The 27,444-nt window shown below is 40.8% G+C and overlaps 1 protein-coding gene across 1 annotated transcript; it reads right to left on the reverse strand.

Annotated features, from left to right (window-relative positions):
• Positions 1 to 1,902: 1,902 nt before the first annotated feature.
• On the reverse strand, positions 1,903 to 18,982 carry TMEM38B (transmembrane protein 38B). The gene is made up of 6 exons (XM_014958172.1): positions 18,668 to 18,982; positions 12,330 to 12,486; positions 9,044 to 9,228; positions 7,893 to 7,980; positions 5,743 to 5,860; positions 1,903 to 4,193 (listed from the first exon to the last, which is right to left on the reverse strand). Exons 1-6 carry the CDS (start codon positions 18,771 to 18,773, stop codon positions 3,984 to 3,986), a joined length of 864 nt encoding a protein of 287 aa, XP_014813658.1. The 5' UTR covers positions 18,774 to 18,982; the 3' UTR covers positions 1,903 to 3,983.
• Between the last annotated feature and the right edge of the window lie 8,462 nt (positions 18,983 to 27,444).

A 27,444-nucleotide genomic window follows, 5' to 3' on the forward strand; every position in this document is an offset into this window, starting at 1 on the left:
TTGGCAGCTTCAAGTTTATCCACACACCCATAATACCAATTTACAAAAAAACTGAGACACCCTGCAAAAGAATACTCCAAGCATTTATAACTGGAGACTGAGTTTCAGTGTAAAATTGTCCGGAACACAGCTGCTGTTTTGTCCAAAGAGTTGGGGTTCTTTTTAATATTCATTTTAGCTTTCAAGGTTTTATTTGCTATAGAGTTGGATTCCAAACTGAGAAGTTCAATGGTTTTGGTCACTACCATTGAGATGTGACTAGACAGGCACAAAAAATTTCTTGGGTATTCTTTTTTCTTTTTCTTTTCTCTAAGCACAGCACTGGTGACAGTTTTTCTAAATTTAGATATGTACCTGGAACTAGAACCTTGTCTTTTCAAATCAGATGTCCCTCCACATTCTCCTTGGCATCCCTGCACAAGGATTAACCTCCCTCCTCATGCTGAAGAATACTCTTCAAAGCAGTGCTCTTGGAAGACAATAATCTAATTCTGGAAAAATATTTTGATTTACTCTAAAAATTGGCACATCAATGAAAGATTCCTCTGAAAAGATTATATTATTATGAAATGTAACATCTCTAAACTGTCTAAATCCTAAAAAATTCTTAGTTCTGAAGTTCTACTTACAACTGCTCCACAACATCAGCAAAAAAGATGCAATGAGCAGGATGCTGCAGATTTCAGCAAGCACTAATAAATAGTTCCAGTGCTTTTGATATTAATAGTTCTTCCCCAATAGCACCAGAGGTAACTGCTACAAACTAGTGCTGGTATTTAGTAACAGCAGGCACAATAGGGCTGAAATCATGAAAATCAAAGTAAATGTACTATGTAGTATCTTTTTGTAAAAGGAAGTCAGGCTTTGAAGAGAAAAAAAATGCATATGCTTGGATAAAAGTGCAGGCAGAGATATCTAGTCCCAGTCAAACTGAAAGATACCAAAAACCACATGCAAATCCCCTATGTAACATGAAAAAAGCTATATGTCAAATGCTTGCAAATAAAGTGTCAAAGCCAACCACGAAAATATTGAAGTGTTTCTACTTGCTAATTGTAAAGATTTTTAAAAGTGCCAGATGATTCACTCTTACTTTAAAAAATACAATAATATGAAAAACATTTAGTTTAGTAAATTAAGAGAATCTAGACCAGTGCAATGTGAATTACAACAGTAATTCAGTGTTTTTTTCTAGTTAAAGGCATTAGTTCAGTACATTTTAATGTTTTTTCAGTGCAATGTGATTAAGCCTTACTCAGACGATGGCTTTCTTACTCAGGACATGCTATTGTGAACACTTGGCAGTGCAAGTTCATGCTATCCAAGTACGAACATAAGAACAGGGGGGGCAGGGGAGAGAAGGTGGAACAAGAGATATATCAGAAAAAAGTAACAAAACTGATTGTCACATTTTGAAACTATCTTTTTAGCATGTAAGCATTTAAAGTTATTCATAAATAGAAAATTTACAAAACCACTATAAGATAGTCATCCTGGGAGCTTGATACTTGTTCTGTATACTTTGTATATATTTCATCATTTTCTTATTATTATTTGCTTTTTTTATTTTATTAATAAATATCTCATTCAAGTAGTTTAGTTTCTTTTTAATGCACAAGTGTGTCTCTCATTTTCCTCTCCTCTTCTCTGAAAGGAGAAGCGCTCTCTTCTCTGAGAAGACGACAGGTAAAAGAGAGCATCTGTTGCTTGTTTTGGTGGCCAGCCCAGCCCAAACCACAACACATGTTTTTAGTATGATCTGTATTTCTCTCACGGTTCTCTCAAGGTCTTCAGTCAAGAAAAACAACTTTTTTTTTTTTTTTTAATACTGTAGTCTTTAAGTCCAAAATGAATACAAAACCATGTATTTTCCTTCAAACTGTAAACTTGTTAAAGAATTAGTCTAAGCATATCTTCACATTTATTCGGGCTAGGAGTAGCCATTTATCAGCCAGTACTTCACAGTTGGGCAATGTAGTTCCATGCCACAATCCAATTCTGTACATTTCTTGTGATCTAGTATACACCAATGCACCTTTTAACCTTTTTAACACCTAGAAGTTTTAAAAACCGTACACATACAACTTTTGCTGGTGTTGCTGAATAACTAGCTGATTATTAACTAGTTAGTCAGTTGGCAGCTTCAAGTTTATCCACACACCCATAATACCAATTTACAAAAAAACTGAGACACCCTGCAAAAGAATACTCCAAGCATTTATAACTGGAGACTGAGTTTCAGTGTAAAATTGTCCGGAACACAGCTGCTGTTTTGTCCAAAGAGTTGGGGTTCTTTTTAATATTCATTTTAGCTTTCAAGGTTTTATTTGCTATAGAGTTGGATTCCAAACTGAGAAGTTCAATGGTTTTGGTCACTACCATTGAGATGTGACTAGACAGGCACAAAAAATTTCTTGGGTATTCTTTTTTCTTTTTCTTTTCTCTAAGCACAGCACTGGTGACAGTTTTTCTAAATTTAGATATGTACCTGGAACTAGAACCTTGTCTTTTCAAATCAGATGTCCCTCCACATTCTCCTTGGCATCCCTGCACAAGGATTAACCTCCCTCCTCATGCTGAAGAATACTCTTCAAAGCAGTGCTCTTGGAAGACAATAATCTAATTCTGGAAAAATATTTTGATTTACTCTAAAAATTGGCACATCAATGAAAGATTCCTCTGAAAAGATTATATTATTATGAAATGTAACATCTCTAAACTGTCTAAATCCTAAAAAATTCTTAGTTCTGAAGTTCTACTTACAACTGCTCCACAACATCAGCAAAAAAGATGCAATGAGCAGGATGCTGCAGATTTCAGCAAGCACTAATAAATAGTTCCAGTGCTTTTGATATTAATAGTTCTTCCCCAATAGCACCAGAGGTAACTGCTACAAACTAGTGCTGGTATTTAGTAACAGCAGGCACAATAGGGCTGAAATCATGAAAATCAAAGTAAATGTACTATGTAGTATCTTTTTGTAAAAGGAAGTCAGGCTTTGAAGAGAAAAAAAATGCATATGCTTGGATAAAAGTGCAGGCAGAGATATCTAGTCCCAGTCAAACTGAAAGATACCAAAAACCACATGCAAATCCCCTATGTAACATGAAAAAAGCTATATGTCAAATGCTTGCAAATAAAGTGTCAAAGCCAACCACGAAAATATTGAAGTGTTTCTACTTGCTAATTGTAAAGATTTTTAAAAGTGCCAGATGATTCACTCTTACTTTAAAAAATACAATAATATGAAAAACATTTAGTTTAGTAAATTAAGAGAATCTAGACCAGTGCAATGTGAATTACAACAGTAATTCAGTGTTTTTTTCTAGTTAAAGGCATTAGTTCAGTACATTTTAATGTTTTTTCAGTGCAATGTGATTAAGCCTTACTCAGACGATGGCTTTCTTACTCAGGACATGCTATTGTGAACACTTGGCAGTGCAAGTTCATGCTATCCAAGTACGAACATAAGAACAGGGGGGGCAGGGGAGAGAAGGTGGAACAAGAGATATATCAGAAAAAAGTAACAAAACTGATTGTCACATTTTGAAACTATCTTTTTAGCATGTAAGCATTTAAAGTTATTCATAAATAGAAAATTTACAAAACCACTATAAAAATTTGTTGCTTTCAACTTACAAATCCAACATGTGCATGTAGACATCTGAACAGTAGCTTACAAAGCACATTGTGAAGGCAGACAACACAGCAGTATACAGCCCTGTTAGAATCATAGAATCATTGAGGTTGGAAGAGACCCTTGGGATCATCGAGTCCAACCATCTACCCTACTCTACAAAGTCCTCCCCTACACCATGTCCCTCAGTACCGCATCTAAACGTCCCTTAAACACATCCAGGGACGGTGACTCAACCACCTCCCTGTTCTCTCCTCACATGCATTTCTTGAAACAAATTTCTCAGCCAGCCTAATCTGAAATACAAAGTCTTGAAAGGTTATGACCATCGAGGATTTTAAACCACTTATTCTGTTTTCTTTGCCTGTCTCTTCTTAATACCATCACGCTGCTGTTCAGAAGAAGACCGGTCACAGACTGAAGAGCCATTGGAAGATGTGGCACCTTCACCCTTCACTTTGGATGGCGTCTTCTGCAAGCCAAAGAACATATGGCCTAATGCAGCCTCAATGGGGGCAAATGGAGAAGTTGTGGATCTTGTCAACATCATCGTTACCTATGAAGAACAAGGATAAAGTTACAATAAAAGTTTTAATGACTTCAGAATGACTAAAAACAAGTTCAAAGCTGAATCAATGTATGGCATTTCTAACTTTATACACATGCATGAGGCCATGCCACCAAGAACATAAATGTTCATTTTAGCTTGAATTGATCAAAGAATGCTTCTCTTTCTGACCTACGCTCTTCACACAGCTATACACAATGTGCACAAAAACTTGCTATGTAAGTTTACCAAAATCATCCTTAAACTACACAACTTCATAACTAAGGTGAAGAGCAACATTTCTGTGTAAGCTTTTTTACTTTGCTCAAACTGAAAATCTGTAAACAAGGCAGCTAGTTCCATTTAAACTGAAAAAGTGCAATGTGTAAGCACCTAAATATATATACATACAGCCAGACCTTAGTTAAGAATTCCAGACAGCCATACTCATTCCATAAAGTTGAGGTTGGCAACACAGATTTAGCTGGAAATTCCTTAGAATACACTGCTTGGAATCAGAATAGAAAAAGCTGTTGTGTAGATCCAGGTACTGGACAAGTTTATATTGCAAGAGTTTCTACAGTTTTCAGAGACATGAAAGGCTTCTAAGACAAGACACTACTACAGGACTGTGCCAGTCCCACAACTGTTGCTTTATTAGTTAAGTGTATGGTCAAGCTCTCAATTGTCAGGATGATCATCAGTTTAAGAACTTATTCACTTCACTGAAGCCTGAGAGCCAGCTTCTAAAGACAGCTGTACTGTCTCACTTCCAGAATAACATTCCTTTCCTCCTCCATTCTCAGCATCCCCAGTTCAACAAGCGCAGAATTGTGAGCATCAGCTTCAAGTCTTGGCTCCCTAAAGCAACATCTCTAGAATTGAACTTGTCAGCTACTTCACGGAAAGCTGACTGGCAGCCACCACTTTAAGACATTCTCTAGTCTTTTGAACAGCAGCTTGGAAGCTCTTAAAATTGCCAGACTTCTGCTACACAGAGACTACACTTTCTTATTAGCTAATAATCCTGAAGACAGGCATCATCCTGGAAATGAACAAGACTGGAGGGATTAAAGGATTCAACAGAGAAGTAGTATCTATTTTATTATAGAAGTAGTTACAGCTGCTTCAAAATGGTTTTGACACACTTTCTCTTGCCACCTGAACGTTTATGTTGCAAACACTTTAAGCTAGATGAGAACCTAGCTGGCTTGTTTTGCAAACCCACAGATGACTGCACAGGTACAAGGAAGGCACTAAGTAGTTAGCAAAAGGCAGAGAACCAGAGAGTCTCTTTCTACAAACATAAGCGTTGTCTGAAATTATCAACATACAAGCCTGGCATATCAACTATTGGGTGCCAAAATTCCAGGTCTTCTGTTTTGCTCATTATAGAAGGCTAAATACAGGTTTAAGACTTAATTAGAGCTGGCCTTCCTATCCAGAAGCACACATTCAGACTTGTGGTAGAATATTTAAGGGTATATTTTTTGCTCTGGAATAATGAAATAAAATATATTTTGTTATTCAATTATTCGCAACACCTTCACATTCTTACCTTAGAGACCACAAGAAAGATGGTGTATAAAAACACAAGGTTGTGTCTTGCTATTGGCAAGTATTGGCTGTGCTGCAGGGTGAAAAGAACTGCTCCTATCAAAGTTACCTTCACAGGGCTGGAAATCAAACAAACAATGTTAACTTCTGTTCTCTACTCAATAGCAAAAGCTGCCACGGCCTGCAAAGCAATAAATGTTCCTAGCATGCTAAAGAGATGTTTCTGAATAGAACTAATGAAAAGTTGCGGTAACAGTTACAAGGGCCAAAATCTATTTATTATTAAACTAAGATTTTCATTTTATACAGTATTACTATGCTTTCCGTCCATAGTATGGATAAGTATCCAGTTCAGCACTAATTTACACACCCAGCAAACTCCTCCTCAAATCAACGCCTTTATTCAGACTCTATACACCAGCTTGCTTCCCTTCTTCCTCTCCCAATATATCTTACCCAAGAGTTTAATCACAAAGCTCGCACTGCTCAGAATGGACTTAAGGATAGATTCCTCTCCCGTAGGCCAGATGGTAGTTACTCCAAGGACTTGCTTAAGGTGTTGAAGAACAACCTAGTCCAAGTCTCAGTCCACTGTCACACTCCACCAGTTCTAGGGTTGTAGTTAGCTTATACTTGATTTGAGCTAGACCTATATTACCAAGTTTTTCCAACAAAGCTGTGTTGACTTGAAGCACACAAGATTTACACCTTCTAGCTATCTTCATTGTGGTGGTAAATCCCTCAACAGGTATGCAGTCAGAAAATAAGAGAACTTTGGTCAGGTATCTCAAGTCATCTGAAGAAAGAGTACTAATATACTGGCAGAAAAACTGTGTGCATTTCTTAATCTGCATCTACTGGTGACATACAGATGACATTCCTGTTATCACAGAGCATCTAGCATAGACAAATTCTTCGCTACCTTTTCAGTAACTCAGAGATTTACTGCATCAACTTCCTGCTTAGGAAGTCCAAAACCCAACTCTGTGCATACAGGCATCTCATTCATTCCAGAAAGTTTTATCCATTTAACTTTGTAACCAACTTCATATTCTTAAGTTTTATCTATTAAACAGAATTTTAAAAATACTTTTTGAGTTACTTTAAGCAACATCCACCATGGAAAAGGAGAATATATGCAAGTGCTGCCACAGTCAGTAAGCACTGCTCTAGCGTTGCACCTTTTAGTACAATGCTATTTGGGTTTACAGTGCTATTATTGACAGTGACATCTTTCTTCTGGAAGTTTGCTTTCAAGACTGCAGCCACTCAGGCACTGACTGAGGGAAAGAAATTCTAAATATCTGGAATTTCAGAAAAAGCCAAGAACTAACATAAGCCCTAAAAAGTTGAAATATTTCCAAAGGGAAGGCTACATATTTCTCTTTTTTTATTCTCTGTTGCTAAGAGTGGGAGTAGAAGAGCAAGGTAACTTTAAAAATAAATAAATATTATTTCTAAAGACCTGAGAGCAACATCGGAAAGGCCAAACAAATTTTAGGAAACTACCACAGTGAGCTTATCTTGACTTACAACAGTAGCTTATGGTTTCCTAGCCTGCCTCAGTTCTCCTTTTACTGTACAGACTAAACTGGGAGCCATGTAATATTCCCATTCTCTCCTTCTGCAAGAAAAGTAACACTTCTTATCTTGCAGTGCATTTTTGCTATATTGAATGACCAATTTGCACCTTCCCAAATAATTGGTATCTCTGGAGGAGATCAGTAGTGGCAGAGAAAAAAAAAGAGGGATGACACTCAAAGGAAGACATTTTAGTGACACTCAGAACATGCAGCAAAATGCAGGCTTCACTTGTATACTGGTGGTACCACTGTCCCTTCATTCTGGATAGGAGACCATGTCCCTGTAAGACAAATTGACTAAATACCACTTTCCAGGAACTTCCTACTGACTCAATGCTGCTCTCTGCCAAATAATTTTTAATGACTTGTCCCTCCCATTTGGTGTTCTTGTACTGTGAACCTAAAATGATTAAAATGAATCTTCCATAAGATACACACCAAAGCATTGATTACCAACATTTCCTGTGGATTTTTATTTTTTTTAATCTGAATCACCAGAAGTGAGTGTTGACACAAGTAGTAAGTGAAACAAGCTAATAGGTTGCAGTTTTGTTTAAAAAAAACTTACTAGGACATCTTCAGTAGCTCATTGGTTTCAGGTTTCCACACTCCTCTCACCAGCTGCTCAAAGTTGGAAATTAGGCCACCACCAGCTCCTGAAATTGCAGAGAGTTTATGATAAGCACCAGCTGACTGCTACCACTAGAGAACAACCTATTATTGCTGCCAGCAAAACTCGTTACACAGGTGCCAAATGTGGCAAACAAAGCTCAGACTGAAAGAGATTAATCCAATCTGTTATATGGGCATGGCCCGAGCAACTAGCATGAAACCTCAGAGGTTTAGTTACTTTAGTTACTTAGAACCTCAAGTTCACCTTTATGCAATAGCTGAACTGATTCACTCATCACCACAAAGAAATGCCTGAATTGCCGAAGTAAGCCTCCCTGGAGGCTTATAACACTCCTTCCTTCATGTTGTCATGTAAATACAGTGTCTCTCTAAAGTACGAGGACCCTCTGTGAGAGAAGTGGATACATATTTTTACATTAGAAGAAGGCAAGATATAAGGAGGTGTCAGACACTCTGGCCAAGGAGACTAATAGGTATCATAACCTGGGAAGATAATACATTAGACCATCATATTAACATGTGTTGTTTCACAAGGAGAACAGAACCAAGCAAATAGAAACAAGAGCTGCACTAATACTTTTCTGAAGTGGTTCTAACGTTGTGACTACAAATACAGCGGCTAGGAAGGTAGCTTCCAGAGTCATACTCCAAACAGCAGGCAGGCAAGAAGGCTCACTCCTGTGTTTAAAATCAGCAAATGGTTGCAACCCAAAAAGATAAGAAAACAAGTTCTCTTCTTCCATGCAAGGAAAACAGCTCTGAGGAAATAAGCTGTTGGAAAGTTTAGTAATAGCACTGAAGCTACACAGGAGAGATCTATTTCTTGATTGCCATAAACTGGCCATCCTACTAGTACTTGCAAGACCTTCTGAAGGGGTAGGATGAACTTCCCTCAAAGTAATTCAATGTCAACCCATACAGAAAAACTGCTGCACAAGCTTTTCCCTTGAGGGGATAACAGACTATATTAGGACTATCATATCCAGCACAACAAGGAATGGTGCTACAGTTATGCTGAAGGGCTAGCCATTTAAATACCACTCCAAAACATCACAATCCATCAGAACAAGATGTTACGCATGTTACCTCTGGCCCAGCCCACAGCTACCATGACAAGCCAGGCATCTTTGAAGTGGCTGTTTGCATGTGCAATGCCAGCCATTATCTTCCAAGTCCGAGTCACTTCTTTCATTCCTGCAACCAGAAGCCGAAGAGGCAGAAAGGCAAAGCACCGGTAGAATATGTCTTGTGGGCAATAAAACACAAGATACCTAAAAATTGCGAGAAAAGACATTAGCAGCATTCAAAAGTTCTTACTAAGGAATTCACTTTCTAATAACCTTTAGAGGCACTTTTGGAATATGACTAGCAATGCACATAACTCACTGTCTTGTATGGTAGATACATTAGAACAATTTTGAGCGTGCTTGAGCTCTTGCACCAAAATCATCAAACTTCATTTGAGATTGTTCTTACTGACTTACTGTCCCAGAGAAGAATCCATTGAAGTACATGAGAAACAGCTTTACGTTTTACCAGCTGTTCTACAGCTTACATATTGTTTTTATAATTCAAATTATTAAATTAGTGTCTGACTGACTTTGTGTGGTTTGTTTTTTTGTGGGTTGTTTTTTTTGATTGGTTGGGGTTTTTTTTGGTTTTGAGGGGTTTTTTATAGCATTACAACAGGGTGGTAAATCATATGCTGACACCATGCTTTCATACTGATAGGTATGTGGAATTATGTAACTTGAGCAAGAATGCCTCCACTAGTTAGTGTCATGCCAGATGAAATGCACAGCTATTTTCAAACACATTTCACATCTTAGTAACCATCAATTCTAGCTTTTCCAGCTTGCCAATTATAAGCACATTTCTTTTTTTGAAGTGTGGAAAGCACAGTACTGAAAATTTAGTATCTTTTATCAACTTGCTTTTAAAGGAAAATAAAGATGGCTAACAATGAAATCCTAAACTGATATTAAATTTTAAAAGATTAGATTATAGGGTGTTATATTGTATTTCTTCAATCATAAAAAAAAATAAAAATCAGTTCTTGCAGAGAAATCAAAGGTCTTAAAAAAAAAATCAAGTATCTAGATTACTTCACCACAGGAATAAGAGAGTAACAATTAAATAAGAGACGAGAAAGCCTTTAAAAGATAAGAAGGGTACTTTTTCATTTTCTGAAAAAAAAAATAGATACTTGCCTGTTGGTTTAGGCTTCTGAGCTCAATCCTGTCTACCAAGGATTTCTACAGGCTGTAGCCTTCTCCTGTTTACTCAGGCTGCAAGGCAGAGACCTCTCATATCTAGTTTACTTCACTGGAACTACTACCAGGAAACATAACTAGGAAGAGCCATGCTTCATGGTTAGAGATTAGAAAGCAGGACAGTACTCATTGGGATATTTTTTTTTTTTTATTTCATCATGCATCCCTGTCCCCCCTGCCCTCCAGAAAAAAATGTGCTTATCCTTTAGAGCAGAATGTCAGGATGTTTTCTCCACAGAAGGGCAAAGTTTATCTGAAGCCCTGTCCTAGTTATACATTTGCTTTTGCTTAAGTGGATATAGTACCTTGCCACTGCAAACTTCTAAAGCTTCTTCTCTTCAAGACCTTCCAGAATGGAGCATGCAATAACCTATTTCTCCCATACAAGGGGAAATAACCTATTTCTTAATGTATTGGAATTTACTTTAATAGCTAAGTACATATATACATCTCCAGTGTTTAGTTTTAGCTGTACTCATATTTCTTCCATTTTCTGCTTCTGTAAATTGCACTGCCTTCATATGCAACTAAGCGTCAGTTGATATGAATGCAGAGATATATAGAACATGTATTTTAATTGGAACTGCAAATATCCATTTAAGCCATGTACTCGACAGACAACACTAGCCAGAATTAATATACGAATGCAGAATGTGGTTTTAGGGCACCAAGGAACAGGTAAGGGGACTGGACCTCGCATCGGTACCCGGTCACGGCGTTGTTGCTGTGATTTGTGCTAGCAGCCCTTGCGGACAGTAGATGTCGCTGCCCTACAGACTATTGAGGAGCATCTCTCAAGCCCAGCACAACCCCTTTTGTTCCCCAGTTCCACGCACGGCTTAGGAGAATTTTGTTTCACGTGATTTGCAACCGAGAATTAAAATCATTATACTCATGAAAAGAGAACTCTGTAAAACTGGGAGCTTAAAAGGTTTCATAACATTCACAGTTCCTCATTAAAACCTCATTTTGTTTGTGCACTGCAAATCACATTTGACCACGTTAAGTTCAACAGAAATCACGCTCAGTTTACATGTACTAACTCGTGCAATTTGCTAAAACAAGCAGTCGTGTTGCCTGCATCAGACGAATATGAAGCATAAACAGATTCTATAAGCTTTATTAGTGCTGCAGTAGTTATCGCACATCATTCATTTCACTGATTGACATAAATGAAATATTTCTGCATCTTCCATTGATAGTTGAAGACCACAAGACTAATATATAGATACCCATGGATAGATACTTACTCTCATTTTAATTAATTTGCAATTATAAAACTTAATGGGCTACAAGGAACCAATACTAAAGGATTTCAAGCAGATAATATTTTTCTAAGAGAGGAAATGAGATTTTTAAATGTAAAAACACAAGCTTCCCACAAATTTTTTAAAGTTTGACAGTGTCTTCAAAGAAAGACGGTGTCTTTCTGTAGCAAATAAACTCCACTGGAAGGCCGTATATAACTCCAGTTATTTTCATAATATTTCATATTCCAGCTTTTTTTGAATTCCAAAACAGGCTAAATTGCTGCCTCGTTCACATACCAGGCTTTCCATTCAGGTCTCTACTGTGTTCCACTACAACACGCACCCATTTGGGAAAGGGCAAGTTAGAGAAAAAACAAATGTCAGGCAGCAGAAACTAGAAGACAGGAAAGAAGATCTGTGTCCTAGATCCCCCATTACAGAGAAGTTAAAATCCCTTACATCAGTCAGGTTCTGGTCTTCAAGAGCTACCACTGAAAAGCTTGACTACTTCTATGACTTCCCTATGTCCGGAAAAGCAGTAATTGAAGTCCACTTTATTCCAAAATAATATTTCATCTGCTTGACCTGGAATAGACTAGTCTACTGACTGAGCATTTCATTATGTAACAAGAGTTGCTCTTACAAACATTTCATTCCTACAGAAAAGGATCATAACAGCTATTTTGCTGCAGTGACTTTCTGGATGAAAAGACAGCATCCAAATGCATAACATTTTCAAATTAAAATTTTGATCTACATGGAAGCTTGATGGTATACTCTCAGTTTACAGAAAAAGTACAGCTTCCTCAGAACCAATACTACTCATCTAACTCAGTTGTGGCTGCTTACCAGACTGAAGATGCCAGTAGAATATTTGTGCCCTTTGCCAAAAACGCTATGGGAGGTTCTGCAAGCATCAACGAAGACAAAACTGAACCACCAAAGCAGTAAAGCATAGCACTAAACCAGCAGGCAATTGGACTTCGGACTGACACTTCCACAGCTCCTGAAACAAAGGAGAAAGATGCATAAATAGAAATACACATTTGAGAATCACATCATGTTTTATAAGACAGTAATTTTCAAGTCATGCAGTCCCATGTTGTTCCTTTAGGTAATGAAAAAGTCCTACAGAAATGTATAGGCTTTCACAGGAAAAGTCTTCCGAAATACAAACTTCAGAGTACCATAAATGAAGCATATGCTATCTAAATAAAAGTGAAAGTCTGACATTGTGTTCTCTGAACATCTTTTGTGGGTTGGTTTAGTGTAAAGAAAAAGCTTTCAGAGCATGGCTGAGAGGTGTCATTGTTAATAACCTGGCATGGATATACAGTTGCTTTCAAATTTGTATTAAAAATACACAGGTGGTTTAGCCGCTGTAGACAGGAATGGTACTGGTAACTTTTGGTTATTCTACAAATTCCATTTCTGCTTTTGAGCATTCATGAATTCAAGGGCATTCTTCTTCTTTTTCCTCGTAACACCCTGCTAGCTGTGTTTGTTAACCAACAGCATCCAAAACAAGTATTACATAGTTTCACCTGCAATCCTGAATAGAGGAAGAAGGTTACCTGAAGGCATAATAATACATGTAATTTCCCTTCTTATTAAAAGGTTCACAGTTGGATTTATTTTGTTATCTTTAAAATTATTTATCCCTTTGAAATTGCAATTGAACTATGCCAAAAGACTATTCAATATCAAAAGATTATGCTGGAGGTAATGGGAAGCCTTAACCAGTTTCAGGAAAAACAACACTTTATTAAAGCCAGAAATATCCTCAAGTAGTTGTTTTGACTATTTCTTTCCACTTCAGAAGTCCAGTTTGCCTAAGCTTCCCCTTTACACTGTGCAAAGCTGTTTGCCTGAACTTGTTTAATTTTCCATAGTCCAAAGGTTGAAGTTCACAAAAGTAAAGGTGAAACCTAGTGTCTGCCCCAAAATGAAATTTGGCATGTTAACAATTCAGAGGAGAAGCTTTTGGTGCTTCAGGCCCTTCTATGGGAAAAGAAGCTTCTTACTGAAGATGAGAAGCTCAAATGTATCAAAGAGAATATAGCACTCTCAATATAATTCATTTTATACAACAGTATTAATAAGATTGTTGCAGTTTTAGTGCTGGTACAGGTATCACATATCCCAGCACTATCTAAATTCCCAGGTAACAGTCAATTTATAAAAATGAGCACTACTAAATATTACGGAATGTCTGAACATAAAGTAGTTAATTTTTTAAAAACTATTATGTAATATGCAGTATTTTCGATCCTGCAGTAGCTGGTGTTCCAAGTCTGTTATGCTCTACTTTGTTATTGCATATTACCACTTCTCCAAAGTAGCTATCAATTAATGTTTATGTGCATAAAATTAACAGGTGAAAAATCTAGGACTTGCTAATGTTACTTAAGAGCAAAAGTAATAATACAATCTGGGCCACTACATCCAGATCCCATATAACTGAATGTGGACCTATTTTCACCAACATATTTGAAAAGGGTAAGACATTTGCAGAATATTAATGGTTTGTGCTTACTACGCTGAGGTTTCCTCATTAAAAAAGCATCTAAAAATGCTGACAGCCATTGCATTCAGAAAAAAAAAACAACACAAAATTGTGCTAGGTAGACACTTACTGGTCCAAAAGAATTACAGTAGCTTCCTTCCCGCATACTATTATTCTCTTGTTTTATTGCACAGCCTCATTAAAAGTATTACTATACACCTACATTAGCATGAAAGGACTGAATTGCTTTTCTTGCACCAAGGCGATACCCGACTCCCATGTTTGGCAGTAGTCCCTCTGTTGAGTAACTCCACTAAATGCTGCTGTAGCATTATAGCACAAAGTGACCATCTAGAGAGGAAACATCCCAAACTTTACAGGACAACGAGAAAACCCAGATAACGGAGGGAGCCGGTGTAAGTCACAAATCACCGGGGAACACGTGCTGGAACTGGGGAGTACTGCTTAACAGATCAGCTGTTGCATTATGCACAAACTTTTAACTCCTGGACAGACGTAATACAGAATGCAATCTGCACAGTAATTTGATCTTGGAGCGAGACCGGTAACCAGATCATAACAGGAGGTTCCACGTCCAAGAACTGTTGGCCTCCAGGCCAGGTTTTTTTAAAAAAGAAAATCTTACAGCTTGGACATCCATCATCAGGTGGGTGTGCACCAACCTCTCTTTCACTAGCATGAAGTTTCTCACTTTGTATTAGCAGAGATGTAATTATCTTAACATCTTACCAGTGGCCTCCATCAGAATATTGATCCACCTCCTCCCTCCCCACAAAATGCAGCATGACTGAGAGCTAGCTAACTGAAACCCAGCTGCTTCTTCACTTCAGCAGGTGTTCAGTCAGATTAATAACATAATAAAAGGAAACCATTCCAGGTGCTGTTCTTCATGCACATTGACTGCAGTCAATGAAACACAGCTAGTAACCACCAGTTTTAAGGGAAAAAATGGAAGATTCTCATGTATCAGGTTTGAAAAGGCTTAAATTTATTTCTGTTGTACATTTGACATCATTGCTTCTAGATCAACTTCCCTTCTCTCCTACATACTTTGTGAAAATATCTTAGTGACTTTTCACTTCCTATACTAACAGCCAGATGAAAAAGCACTTTTAAACATAAAATGTGAAGAAATGTTGGAGTTGTATAAATTATTTAGCTATCTGTTCTCTTTCTGAACCCACTCACGTGTCTTTCAGCAATCACCACTTCTCTGCTCTTACTTTCTCCCACAACTTACAATAACTGGATTCCAGTTTTGACAACACATACAGGAATCACTATTATTATTACTACCAGATAGCCCTCTATGAGCAAGATCCACAACAAAGCATTTACATTTTTTCATTAAGCTACTAGGTGTAAAAGTACAAGAGAGTGGTAACTCTGCTGGAATGCTGGAATTCAGAATTATTTTTTTTAGTCAACAATAGAATTGTCTTCACTTAAATACCAGTATTTAACAATTCATACCTGCTTTCTAACAAGGAATATACCCAACACAGAAAACAATGAGGCGATACTAATTTAAAGCACATCTTGGCCTTGCTACCTAAATAAGGAATGGGATGTAACCTTTCAGAAAACAAATGCAATTTTAAGTGAGTCACATGTTTTCAAACAAGTGCTCGTTTATATTTGTCCTCTGATGCATCCTGTAAACTAATGAGGCATCATACAGCCATGCAAAGTATGATCTGCCAAAAGGCCACTAGTCTTGCAAACGATATATTCTACAAAGTAAATATAAGATTCTAAAACACAAAGACTGTTGTTGAACACAGTTTTAAATGTTGTTTCCAGACAATAGTAATAAAAATCCTCACCAGCAAACTATTTTTGTCAGGATGGTAAGATCTACTTTAACCTTTCCGACATGTTTCAAATGGGCAATCAGAAATACATGCTATATACACCTCTGAAGAGCAAACCAGAGGGCCTTGTAGAAGTTCTACTACCACCTCTATTCAACTATATATGTAATGAATTAGGCTAAAGGATTTAAAGAGTCAGATTTAATTTAGTAAAACCAGGTCAAAAAACTTAGTTTTCTTCAAATCGTCTGAATCACGTCATAGAGAACTTGCAAGAATGAAACCAGTACATTCCTTCGAAATATTACACATCCTCAGTCCTCAACAACTTTTGCTGTCCCTCCACCACAGGAAAAGAAAATTGCCAGTTCTACAACTGATTGGAGTTACAAATGAACAATTCTTAAGGAACCCCAAACAGTAACCAAGAACTCTCAGTGTAACAGATGTGGAAAGCAACATGTTGGTTGTCACTGCTGTAGTTCTCACAAGAGAGCAAGAAAAACTAATTAGAAGGTCTGGAAAGTCCCAGTTGGTGTGCGCCCATCAATGATGCAAATACTCACACTGAATCTCATTTTAAGAAGTGCAGGCATTTTAATGAGATAGTAACGTGGGATAAAACAAAACATGTCTCTGACTTGACCACGTACTTCCTGTTACCCAGTTTCTTCCCTGTGATATTGCTACTGTTTACGTTTCCAAAAAGAATACATAGTAATGCCTGCAGAATATTAACCACTGGTAATATATCCATCCTGAGTAGTTAATAATAACTGCTATTTCAGCTATGATTTACTACTCAGTTCAAACTGCTTGCAAGTGAGCAACGGACCAGCGTGCCTGCAGCCTGAACTACAGTTATTAATTCCAAGTATCCGAGGATATTAGAGAGTTTGGAACTTTCCAGCTATTAAGCCAAGAGTAAAAAAAACAAACAAACAACGAAGTGCAGATCTGACAGCGCTGCCATTCTCCAGAAGTGCTTTCTCACTAAAGCTATGCTAATGCTAGCAAAGAAGAGAGATTCCTTTCATCCTAGTGTTTAAATCTGTGTGCATTCCAGAGGAAAGTTTAAAAGGTAGTGCATGATAGTGCCTGACTTTAGACAGAAAGTTCCTTTCTGAACAGAACAGTTACATTGAACAATGCCACAAGTCTGCACCCAGAAACAATTTTAGCAGTAGTAACAAAATTTGGTGAAGATGTTAGCATACGTACACATTTTATATCACTCTTCACAGCTTGCTCAGTGCACTTACTCAGCAGAACTAAAAATTCACTTTGACACTTTTAGGAAGCGACCAAGAAACAGCTCTCACTAAACTAACAATGTGGAGCTTTAAAAATCTGAAGCGAGCAAAGCTCCTAAATCTGCACTATAATCCTGAAAGCCAGCTTAGTTTTCTACATGGTTATCAGGTGGGACGCACCATTTCTGTCCAAAGTTACTCCACAAGTAGTTACTCTAAATATTAAAACAAGGCTAGTCTCTACATTTGTGACAACTGAAAACTAGGCTTGGGGTTAATGATCACAGTGCAAAAGATTTTCTAGCCAGAGTACGTAAAGATTGAAGTGCCATCACACACAGGCATACAAAATCCAGAATCCTGCTACTGGGGGTGAAAAATTTCCCTAATTTAACTATCTATGGCTACAAAGTGAAAAGTCACCAACTAGCACACAACCTGCCCATTAGATTCCCAAGCTATGTTTATTACCAGACAGAACTGCCTCAACAGCTTCCTGCACAACCAGGGCGTGTGAAGGATATAAAGTCATCAGTTGAGCAGCCCTCCTCTCCCCTCTCAGATGTAATACCAGAGCAAGTCCTCGGACTGCGATCTGCACCCTTCCTCTGCACAGAATTATGGAACGGTTTGGATTGTGAGGGACCTTTAAAAGTCATCTAGTCCAACCATAAGCCTAAGGTCAAGGGGCTCAGCCCTTTTGTTGTTGGGGCTTTTTAAATTTTGAACTGCGAAACAGTTTTCAACAGAACTCCTAGCCCATTTCACCAGTGCCTCTAGTTCTGAGAAAGCAATAAAAGTTCAGCTGGGCGCTTCCCGTGCGGTTTCTGCAGCCTATCAGCCAGTTATCTACTGCCAGGCAGCCTGCTGAAGACGGCAGATGATCTCATTTGCACACTTGCAGAAGTGCTGGGAAAGAACGTGTGGATTTTGATGCGAGGCGAGGGGGCGGCAGGGCCCGAGGGGGAGAGGCACGGCACCGCCAGCGGAGCCCCCCCGGCAGCACCCGGGCCACACTTCAGGGCAAAAACCTCCAACTTTTGCATCCCGGGCCTGGGGCGGCCCTGCCAAACCTCCTGCCGGGCCCAACGGCGCAGGAGCCGCCTGAGATTCTGTGGGAGAAGACGCAGGAAGGGAGGTCGGGCCGCTCGCCGTCATCAAAAACAAACACAATCCAAAAGTAGCGGGGGAGGGAAAACCCCAACAACTCTCCAACACTTTGCAAGGTGGGCGCACCTGGAGGGAAAAGACACACACACACACACGGGTGCTGTCCCGTGCGAGACACCTGCAGCTCCCGCTGAGACCCAGCGGCAAAGCCCAGGCAGCGGCCGGCCACCCCGGGTCCCGCCCGGCACCCCCCGCCCCAGCCCCGCTCCCGGCGCCCCGGCTCCCCTCAGGCACCCCCCGCCATCTTGCACGGCGGACACCCGTGCCCGTCCGGAGCTGGGGCGGCAGGGGCTGCCCGGCCCCCGCCTCCGGCTTGGCCCGGCGAGGGAACGGGGGGAGACGGACTGGGGCGCACGGCGCGGGGCTGGGGTGGGGGGGACAGAGAAGGGGCTCCGTCCCACCCCGCCAACCGCCCCCGCTCACCCCGCTGCTCCTTCAGCGCCATGACGGAGGCCACATAGTGCGCCAGGTCGAAGAAGGGGAACATGGGCAGGCGCGAGAAGAGCACCGGCACCTGCCACAGCTCCATGGCCGGGCGGCGGCGGGACGAGCACCGGGAAACGGCCGCCCCGCGCGGCAGCTTGGCCCCTGCCGGCCGCCGTCAGCGGCGGGGCGGGGCGGCCGCCTCCCTTCAGGCGGCAGAGGGGTGGAGGCGGCGGCGCGGCGGGTCCTCTCAGGGAGTGCCGGGCTCCTGCAGCCGCGGTGCGCTTCGCCCTGCGCGCTGTCTGCCCGCCTTGGCCCGGCGGAACCCCGCCAGGCCCTCCCCAGGCCCTGAGGGGTGTTCCCGCCGCCGTAGTGCTGGGGGGCGGTTCCTGCCCGGTAATACGGCGCGCGGGAGCGGGCTGTGCCCGGCGGGAGGGAGGGCCGGTGCCCGCCCCGCGGGCCTGGCCCGGTACCGGGGGGGTGTTCCCTTCCAGGGCGTCTCGCTGCGCCGAGCACCGGCCGGCCCGGCCCGTTCCCACCCCCCCTGAGGCCGCGGTTTGCCCGTGGGGACACTTAACTGTCTCTGAGGGGTCTTTGGTTTGCATTTCTAGAAAAAAAACAACCAACCGTGACCCGGTATTCCTGGTTCGTGGTCAGCTTGAGCCGTTTTACGGTTGTGTTTATTGTGTCTTACTGTTCATACCCACAGGTCAGCGTGCTCACCAGGAATACCTGTGAGACCTTCTTCCTGGTTTTGTTTTTTTTTTTTTCCTTTTTTTCCTTCTACAGAACATTTTTTCAGTTCATCAAGAGTCTTTAGGCTTACAGTCCTGCCCTCCAACATGTGGTCAGGTTGATACCATCTGTCTATCACCTGCCAAATAATTAACAGGGGCCGTTCGTGGATACCACATCCCAGTCACACCTCAGCATAAACCTATTTAATAGACCTTTACATCTAATTTTTTTTAAAGCAAAGGCTACTGTTAGCTATTTTGTCTTCTAAAAGTAGATCTCTAACCAGTTTTGCATCTATCCTACAGGATTTTCAACAAAGCTAGTTTGATCATGAGCCTCCCAAGTGAAACATTGTCCAAGACATATTAACTCCAAGATACTAACCGCGTCTTTGCCCACCAGACTGGCTAACTTGTAATAGAAGGAAATTACATTGATGTGACAGTGTTCTTTATGGATCCCTGTTATGGGTTGTTGATCTTCTCATTTTTTCAGCATATTAACTTAGTGGGCTGTTTTTTTTTCTGCTGAGGATGGAAGTTAAGTTTACTGAATTTTGGTTCTCCACCTGTTTTTCCTAGTAAAAAAAGGCACCATTTTTGCCTTTTCCATTCAATTTCCACAAGCTGGTGAAGAGAACTGTTAATGGCTCTAAGATTTGCACACTGTGGTTAATTAAGCTAAGCAATCTGAAAACATACAACTTTCTCAGATGCTCTTAAACTTGGCTTTTACATACTAAGTTCAGGAAATAGCTGGTATAACTGTAGAATCATTTTTTGAAAAAGGTTGATATAGGGAAGAATATCAAATACCTGAACCTTTCCCAGAATAACCTTCCCTTGCCATGAATAGTAAGGCATTCTTCTAATTGTTTTTACTCTTCTCAGTACCATATTCACAGAATAAGTATTCCTTTTTCTCAATGCCTCTTCCTTTCTGCTTGTCCAGTGAGTCATTTTCTCTCTGATGCTTCTGCCCTATGCTTGTACTTTGTTTCTATTTTCTGGACATTTCCACCTTGCATTTCATCTACATGATTTAGGCAAAGCATCTCTTACTTGTCCTGTTGCTAACATTTCTAATTCTTATTTTCTCTTGTGCTTATGTGCAACATGGAAACCACATGTTTGTTCTCTTAGAGCAGAATATTGCTTTGCCACACTTGATAGATGGTAAGACATAAAAAATTAGTAAATTGCATTCTCTGGCAGAAATCATTTCAGTATCTGAACAGAGAGATGTGTCTATGCAGCTGCAGCAGCAGAGGAGTTGGTAAGAGTTTTACAGTATGTAGCAATCCTCTAACCACAAGCTTAGGAATGCTAGACCTTTTGTACTCCTTGCAGTACTGTTTTATTCCCACTGAGTGGCATCAGGTTCATTGCTAGAAAGTGAAAACTATTCAGACTGTCTTTTGTGTGATCGTGGAAGGAGAGGGAGAGAAATAAAAATCGTGATGACCACAACAAATCTATAGTGACGTGAAAGGAAACCTTAATTTGTGCCAGCGACAGGTTGTGCCTGATGGCAATGTCTGCACTGCAGCTACTGCCATGCCTACAGCTCATGTAGACATACCCAAGTTCTCTGAAATGCCAGCAGTGATACCACTGCCAGGGCTATCGCGTAGCAGATTGGCAACAGCTACCTGAATCTTTAGTCACGTCCTCAAATACATACTACATCCTCTTTCAGGGGGTCTTCACCTGAAGCACTGCTTTCCGAAGCAGAGCCAGCTAGCATGAAGGTGGGTCTCCACAAGCCACCCTTGGCAGCAGTTAGGTGGGAAATAGGTGTTAATTGGCACAGCTAAACTAGAAAGAAGTTCTGGCGGGTTTTCTACCTCCGGCATCAGCAGGAAATAAGAATAGCAATTACTCTAAGTTTGCTGATAGCCAAGGAAAGGTTTGTGAGATTTCTATGCATTCGGGGTAGCATTGTAGCAGAGCATAGGACAGAAGAACCCACCAAAGAGAAATCAGATCAAGGAACACAGTCTGTGTAATAAAAGTAGAGTAACAAATAAGAAAACTTAAAATTGGTCATTGATTTTCCAGCTGTCCCAGATAGTTCAGGAACAATTTAAAGATAACAGAGGATAAGCACCTCTGAAATAATCCTGTTCATCCTTGGACCAAATATGCTGATGCTGAGAGAACTGTGGCAGTGTGAGAGGATGGCATTAGTGCAAAAGCTAGATACACTTTTGTGTTGTGTTGTGTTACACAATTTTTTGTGTTGCTGATTCTGAACAGAAAGAAGAGATACCACTTCATTCCTTGTGGGTGGGCTAATAAAAATAGCTGAGCATGCTATGCATATAGGAAATTTTAAAATGCGTTGGTTAGTGTTCTGCTCTGTTGCAGGACTGTAGAGCTCAACACGAAAACAAAGCAGACGCCTGAACTGACTCTAGCCCAAGGAATGTTAGCATGACCTTAAAAAAACCTACCCTACACAGCTGCTGATTACCTACCCAGCGTCCACATATGCCAGTACTTTTCCGCAGGGTTAGTTGTCTTTTCCGAGAGGACACCGATACATTAGTACAAGTATGCTGTATTTTCTTCAGAAAACACTCCAGGTGCCACATTATTTTTACTTCTGAAACTGGTGTGAAAGTCTAGGATGTTACATGCCTGTCAGCTACTCCGCATGGCTGCCTTGCAGCGTGTCATAATTGATCCTGGATAGACAGTTGTTCTTGGTCCATTCCAGGCAAAGCTGAAACCACCACATAACACTCAAGAGCAACAAAGAGAGAAGTAGCAAGGAGAGGTGTTTTTGAAGTGAGTGCGTGTCCACATCTTTAACGTCTACAGAGCATGACATCAGTCATCTGTTACTCCCTAGATCTTACAGAAGCTGTGGATAACATGAATTAGAGTGTCATACCTGATTCAATTGTTGTGTCCATTTTATACAGTAGTTATGCTAATTTAGTACTTGAAGAGGAGGTCTATGTATCTAGATGCAAGCATGGCTACTGAAGTTGCTGCTAAATGCGGGATGTGTTTATTTAGCATTTTGTTTCACAATATCTGGGATTCCACAGACATTGACCTGGGATTCAAAAATGATGCCTTAGGAAAAAAAAAGGGGGGACCTTTCTTTAGTCATCAGTATGCCTCCAAACTCATACATCTGTAACCCACTTCCCAAAATGAGGACATAAGAAATATTCCTATTTTATGGATTATTAGATTAAATTCATTTACGTCTCTTGGAAGGTCTCTCAAGCTCAATTCAATGCATCAGAATCAAGTCAAGTTAAAGTAGTTACCTTTGCCACATACAAAAATGGACATTCCCATTGTCTGCTCTCATCCTGCTGTGTTTCTGATTTGTAGTCATCTGCCACACTGATATCCACCTCCAATTCAGTTCCAGCTCTGCTCCATAGTTTTCTGTCTCATTCTTTTATCATCCCCATTTCCAAGTCTCTTCTCCCCTTCAAGCTGCTTATTTCGATCTTCTAGTACATTTTCCTCTCTTTCCTTTCTCTAACACCATATATTCATCGACCTTGCCTATTTCATGTCAATCCTCACAGTTGTTATCACATTCCCAGTTTCCCTGATTTTCTTGCTTTTTCTGTGCCATCCTCAGCATTTAGTCATGGCTCAGTACACCTTGCAGTCTCCCGTCTCTCTCTCTAATGGGCACACAATTAGGCAAAGCATGTGATTCAGACTCTTGAGTTACATACTCCATGTAGTTTGTACCTTTTTTGCAGCAGTAACTCAGTCACAACTTTGTGTAAAGCTGAATTCAGGTGCTAGAGGTATCCCATACAAAACTTATGGTCTTGTCTGGAGGGACATAGCTCTTCTAGAAATGGTCAGTAGTCTCCTGAGTGCTCAGTTCTTTTCATCTCTGCTTAAATTTCAGTTTTGAGCTAAGCCTCTTCTTAGGACATCTTGTTCCTTAACAAGGTGAACTTACTGAACTTCTAGAGTGGGCTTGAACACATAGTTGCCTTCTTTATCTCCCTGTCGCATCATTAGATGTATCACTAGGTACTTTGTGCACGGGACTGAAGCAGGTTCCAGCACTCCGTTGATCCAATCAAGGTTCAAAGATGTCTTTCCTTACTGTCATGACTCCCCTTCAGCAGACACATGGGCTGAGGCAATGATACGCAGGAGTGCTGCAGTGTTACTCTCCCCTAATGTTCCCTGCTTGAACTATCAGCCTTTCTACTGGCTTATGGTTCAGCACCAACAAGTGCTGAGAAGCTTCTTCTCTCATTACATTCGTGACTTCTGAGACTGTCTGCTTAGTAACCTTCAGTATCTTTCATCTCTACATGACTGTCATTGTAATTAATTGCCATTCTCACTCTGTCCTCCAAAACATGAGTCAGTTCTCAGTCCGAAAATGGTGGTCCTATTTCACAGAGTTGTAGGGGTTGGCAGGGACCTTCAGAGGTCATCTAGGACAGCCCTCCTGCCAAAGCAGGTTCACCCCGAGCAGGCTGGACAGGAATGCATCCAGGTGGGTTTTGAATATCTCCAGAGAAGGAGACTCCACAGCCTCTCCGGGCAGCCTGTTCCAGTGCTCTGGCACCCTCAAAGTAAAGAAGTTTTTCCTCTGTTGCAATGGAATTTCCTGTGTTCCAGTTTGTGTCTGTTGCTCCTTGTCCTGTCATCAGGCACCACTGAGAAGAGTCTGACCCCATCCTCTTGACACCCAGCCTTTAGATATTTATAAGCATTGATAGATCACCTCTCAGTCTTCCCCAGGCTAAACAGACCTAGGTCTCTCAGCCTTTCCTCATAAGAGAGGTGCTCCAGTCCCTTGATCATTTCCACCAACTTCACAGTTTTTTTTTTCTGGAAAAATCCTTGCCATTAGTAATCACTGCTAGCTACTTTCCAGGTTATTGCCAATAAAGGCTAGCAATACATTTCTTATATATTCCTGTTAACATAATTGGAATTGCATTAATATTATACGCCACAATATCATTTAGGAGTTTGAAATGAGGTCAAAGCCTGTTGCAATAAACTCCCGGTACATGTGCAGCAAGAGAAATATCCTTTCTTAGTACAACTCACTATTTCTATGAACAATACATGAGGAAAAGCAGTGGTCTGGGCACGGTCGTCCCTCAAGTCAGGAGAAAGCCAAGGTGACAAAGCAAGACCTTCTCTAGGTTATGCTACATACTCTGTTTATCTCCTTTGTCAAATCCTCACAGTCTGATTCCACTGAAGACCGGCTGTAGAAGGTAAGAAAAGCATACAGAAAGACCTCGTACAATACAAATCACCATTCCTCAAACTACTCCAGTTCGGTAAGTCCTACTGCATGCACTGTCCTTTTTTCTATTAGATGCATGAGCAGGACAAAAGCCCAGCTCTTCAAAGTTCACTAGATATCAATGGATTTTAGGTGTTCCAATACCTTCAAGAATCTGGCCTTCAAGGAGCATAGGATCTATTTTTTTTAATCAATCAGAGGTATTTATGTATACTACAGCATAGTTCATAAAAATACTGTTTGGTTTGCCTCACATCTGATAAAATTCCCTGCTTCCCAGGGAAAAGAAAAGCAAAGGATATTTCTGTGCATATTATGAACATAGAGGCTCCAATCAGCATGTGGTAATTTCAAAAAGCGTGGTCTTTACATTTTAATTTAACCTGTTAATCTTATGTTTCTGGGTTTTTTTTCTACTCCTTTGCTTAGTTGCTCCACTTACGGTGTGGTTCAGAGCTGAGCTAGTTTTGTTAAATACTGATATATACATTGTAATGCACCACACATTCAGCAAATGAGATCTCGGATGTAGAAGAACAGTGCTGGCAAGATACTACATATTTTCTACCCTATCAAATAAACTACAGGCAATCTGGTCTCTGAAACATAATGCACATGCAGCTGAACCTGAGAGTGGACCTGGGACCACAGCTTTAAGACAGTCATTTTTTCCTCCTCCATTTGCTTTCATAAAATGGTGTCCTGAAAAATTCTGCTTAGGGCTGCAGGACTGAATAGTCTGCTCTGCATGAGAAAGAGGAGCTGCCTTATTTAAGGTGGAGTGCATGGCAAACGGCTCCCTTCCATCTCCTTTTTTTCCTCTCATTAGAACATGATTTATCTTCACCAGAGGCAGGAATTGTCTCTCAGAAACCAACCATCTGAACTTCTGTCTGAAAGGAGCACAGAACAAAAAACAGACATTAAGGAAATAGTTAATATTCTCCCATATGCCTTTGGCGGCTTGTGAACAATGTTCACCAGAGTTTTAGGGACAGCAAGTTTGGGCCCATCTCTTGCTGGAAGTGTTGCAATGCCCCCTCCCTCTCTGCTTTCATTGTGTGTGGAAACAGGGTGCCTCCTTCCAACAATTTCCAGTTTGAAAGACAAAATATACTTCTGGTTTGTGACAAATATACTTCTGGTTTGTGATAAGTGTACTCAGCAGAGGCAGTGGTAGAGTCGTGCTCGCTCACACCGTCCTAGGAAGCAGCTCAGACCAACAGTCTGTCTTGATCCTGCACCAGAGCCAGTATCCTGAGGAGCAATCAGGGTCCTGCAAGGAGGTCAAGGGAGATGATCCTTCCTCTCTCTTCAGCACTGGTGAGACCACATCTGGAGTGCAGTGTCCAGTTATGGGCTTCCCAGTACAAGAGAGACATGGACTTGCTGGAATAAGTCAGCAAGGATGATTGAGAAACTGGAACATCTTTCACAGGAAGAGAGACTGTTCAGCCTGGAGAAGAGATGGTTGAAGGGAAGCTTCTCAATGTGTACCAATATGCATTGGGAGGAAATGATGTATAGGGAGCCAAACTTCTCAGCGGTGCCAGCTGACAGGACAAGAAGCATTAGGCATAAATTAAAAAACATGAAAATCCATCTGAACACAATAAAACCTCTCTAATATGTGGGTAGGCAAACATGGGAATGGGTTTCCTAGAGAGGTAGTGGACTCTCCATCTGTGGAAATACTCAAAATGTGACTGGGTGCAATCCTGGGCAGCCATCTCTAGGTGATATGGCTTGAGCAGGGGCATTTAACCAGATCATCCCCAGGAGGTCCCTGCCAACACAAAAAATTCTGTGATTGCTGAAACTCTACCATAGAGTTGCTTTAATCTTGAAAACATTTTTTCCCATGCCTTTTATGTTTCCTCTAAGGGCTGTTTCCTGACCAATTCCAGCTGTAGCAAAGGTAATGTTGGTAACACCAGTTTGAGGGCACTGTCAGGTCCTGGAGAGGGAGTCCATATTTAGAGGTGTGAGTGTGTGTCTGCAAAGCCAATGCCCATTATTCAATAAATTTCAAGTGCAGTGTCAGTCTAGTTGGACAGATGAGGCTGTATGTGCTCAGAAGCCGTCTAGTGCCATAGCTACCACCCGGTGAATAATTTGTGGACCATACTTTGACTACGAGATTCTGGGAAGGATTAGTTAAGGAGGAAGAAAAGCAATGTTCAACAGGAAACAGACTTCTCATTGTGCCCCTTCATTGTATATTCTCTGTGCTCCCTTTTCTGCTCAGTAGCACAAGCTAGTTTGGGACACTCTAAATTGTCAAGAGCAGCAAGGGGTTACCCGGAGTGTGCTTTGTTTGGCAATACAGACGGCTTTTTTTGTTAACTGACTTGAACCCATTGTCTGCGCTCCCCCCACCCATACCCTCTCTCCTGTACTTACCACCCTCATCCCCAGCCTGGCTCACCCTGCGCAGATCCTGTTACAGTCTTTGGGTTCATGAAGTACAAATTAGCATAATCAGATTAGCTGCATGGGGTTGTTCAGCATGGAGCTGAAAAGGAAGAAAAAGAAAAAGTGGTTCACAAAGAGAAGCCCTGAGGAGGGCAGAAAGGGGTGGTATTGCTGTTGTGCTGTGGTGCTGAAAACTTGCACCTGCATAGCAAGCAGATCCTCTTCTCACTAAGGACTCTTAGATGGTATTAAAGCATAGAAATTAATTGGGGGGAGGGTAAGGAGGCAGAGAAAGATGACAGGAGGTCTGGGATGGAGAGGAGGGAGGAGAGGAGAGGAGTGGAGAGGAGAGGAGA

This window comes from Calidris pugnax, unplaced genomic scaffold, assembly GCF_001431845.1.
Source record: "Calidris pugnax isolate Ruff unplaced genomic scaffold, ASM143184v1 scaffold317, whole genome shotgun sequence".
Lineage (NCBI taxonomy): Eukaryota > Metazoa > Chordata > Aves > Charadriiformes > Scolopacidae > Calidris > Calidris pugnax.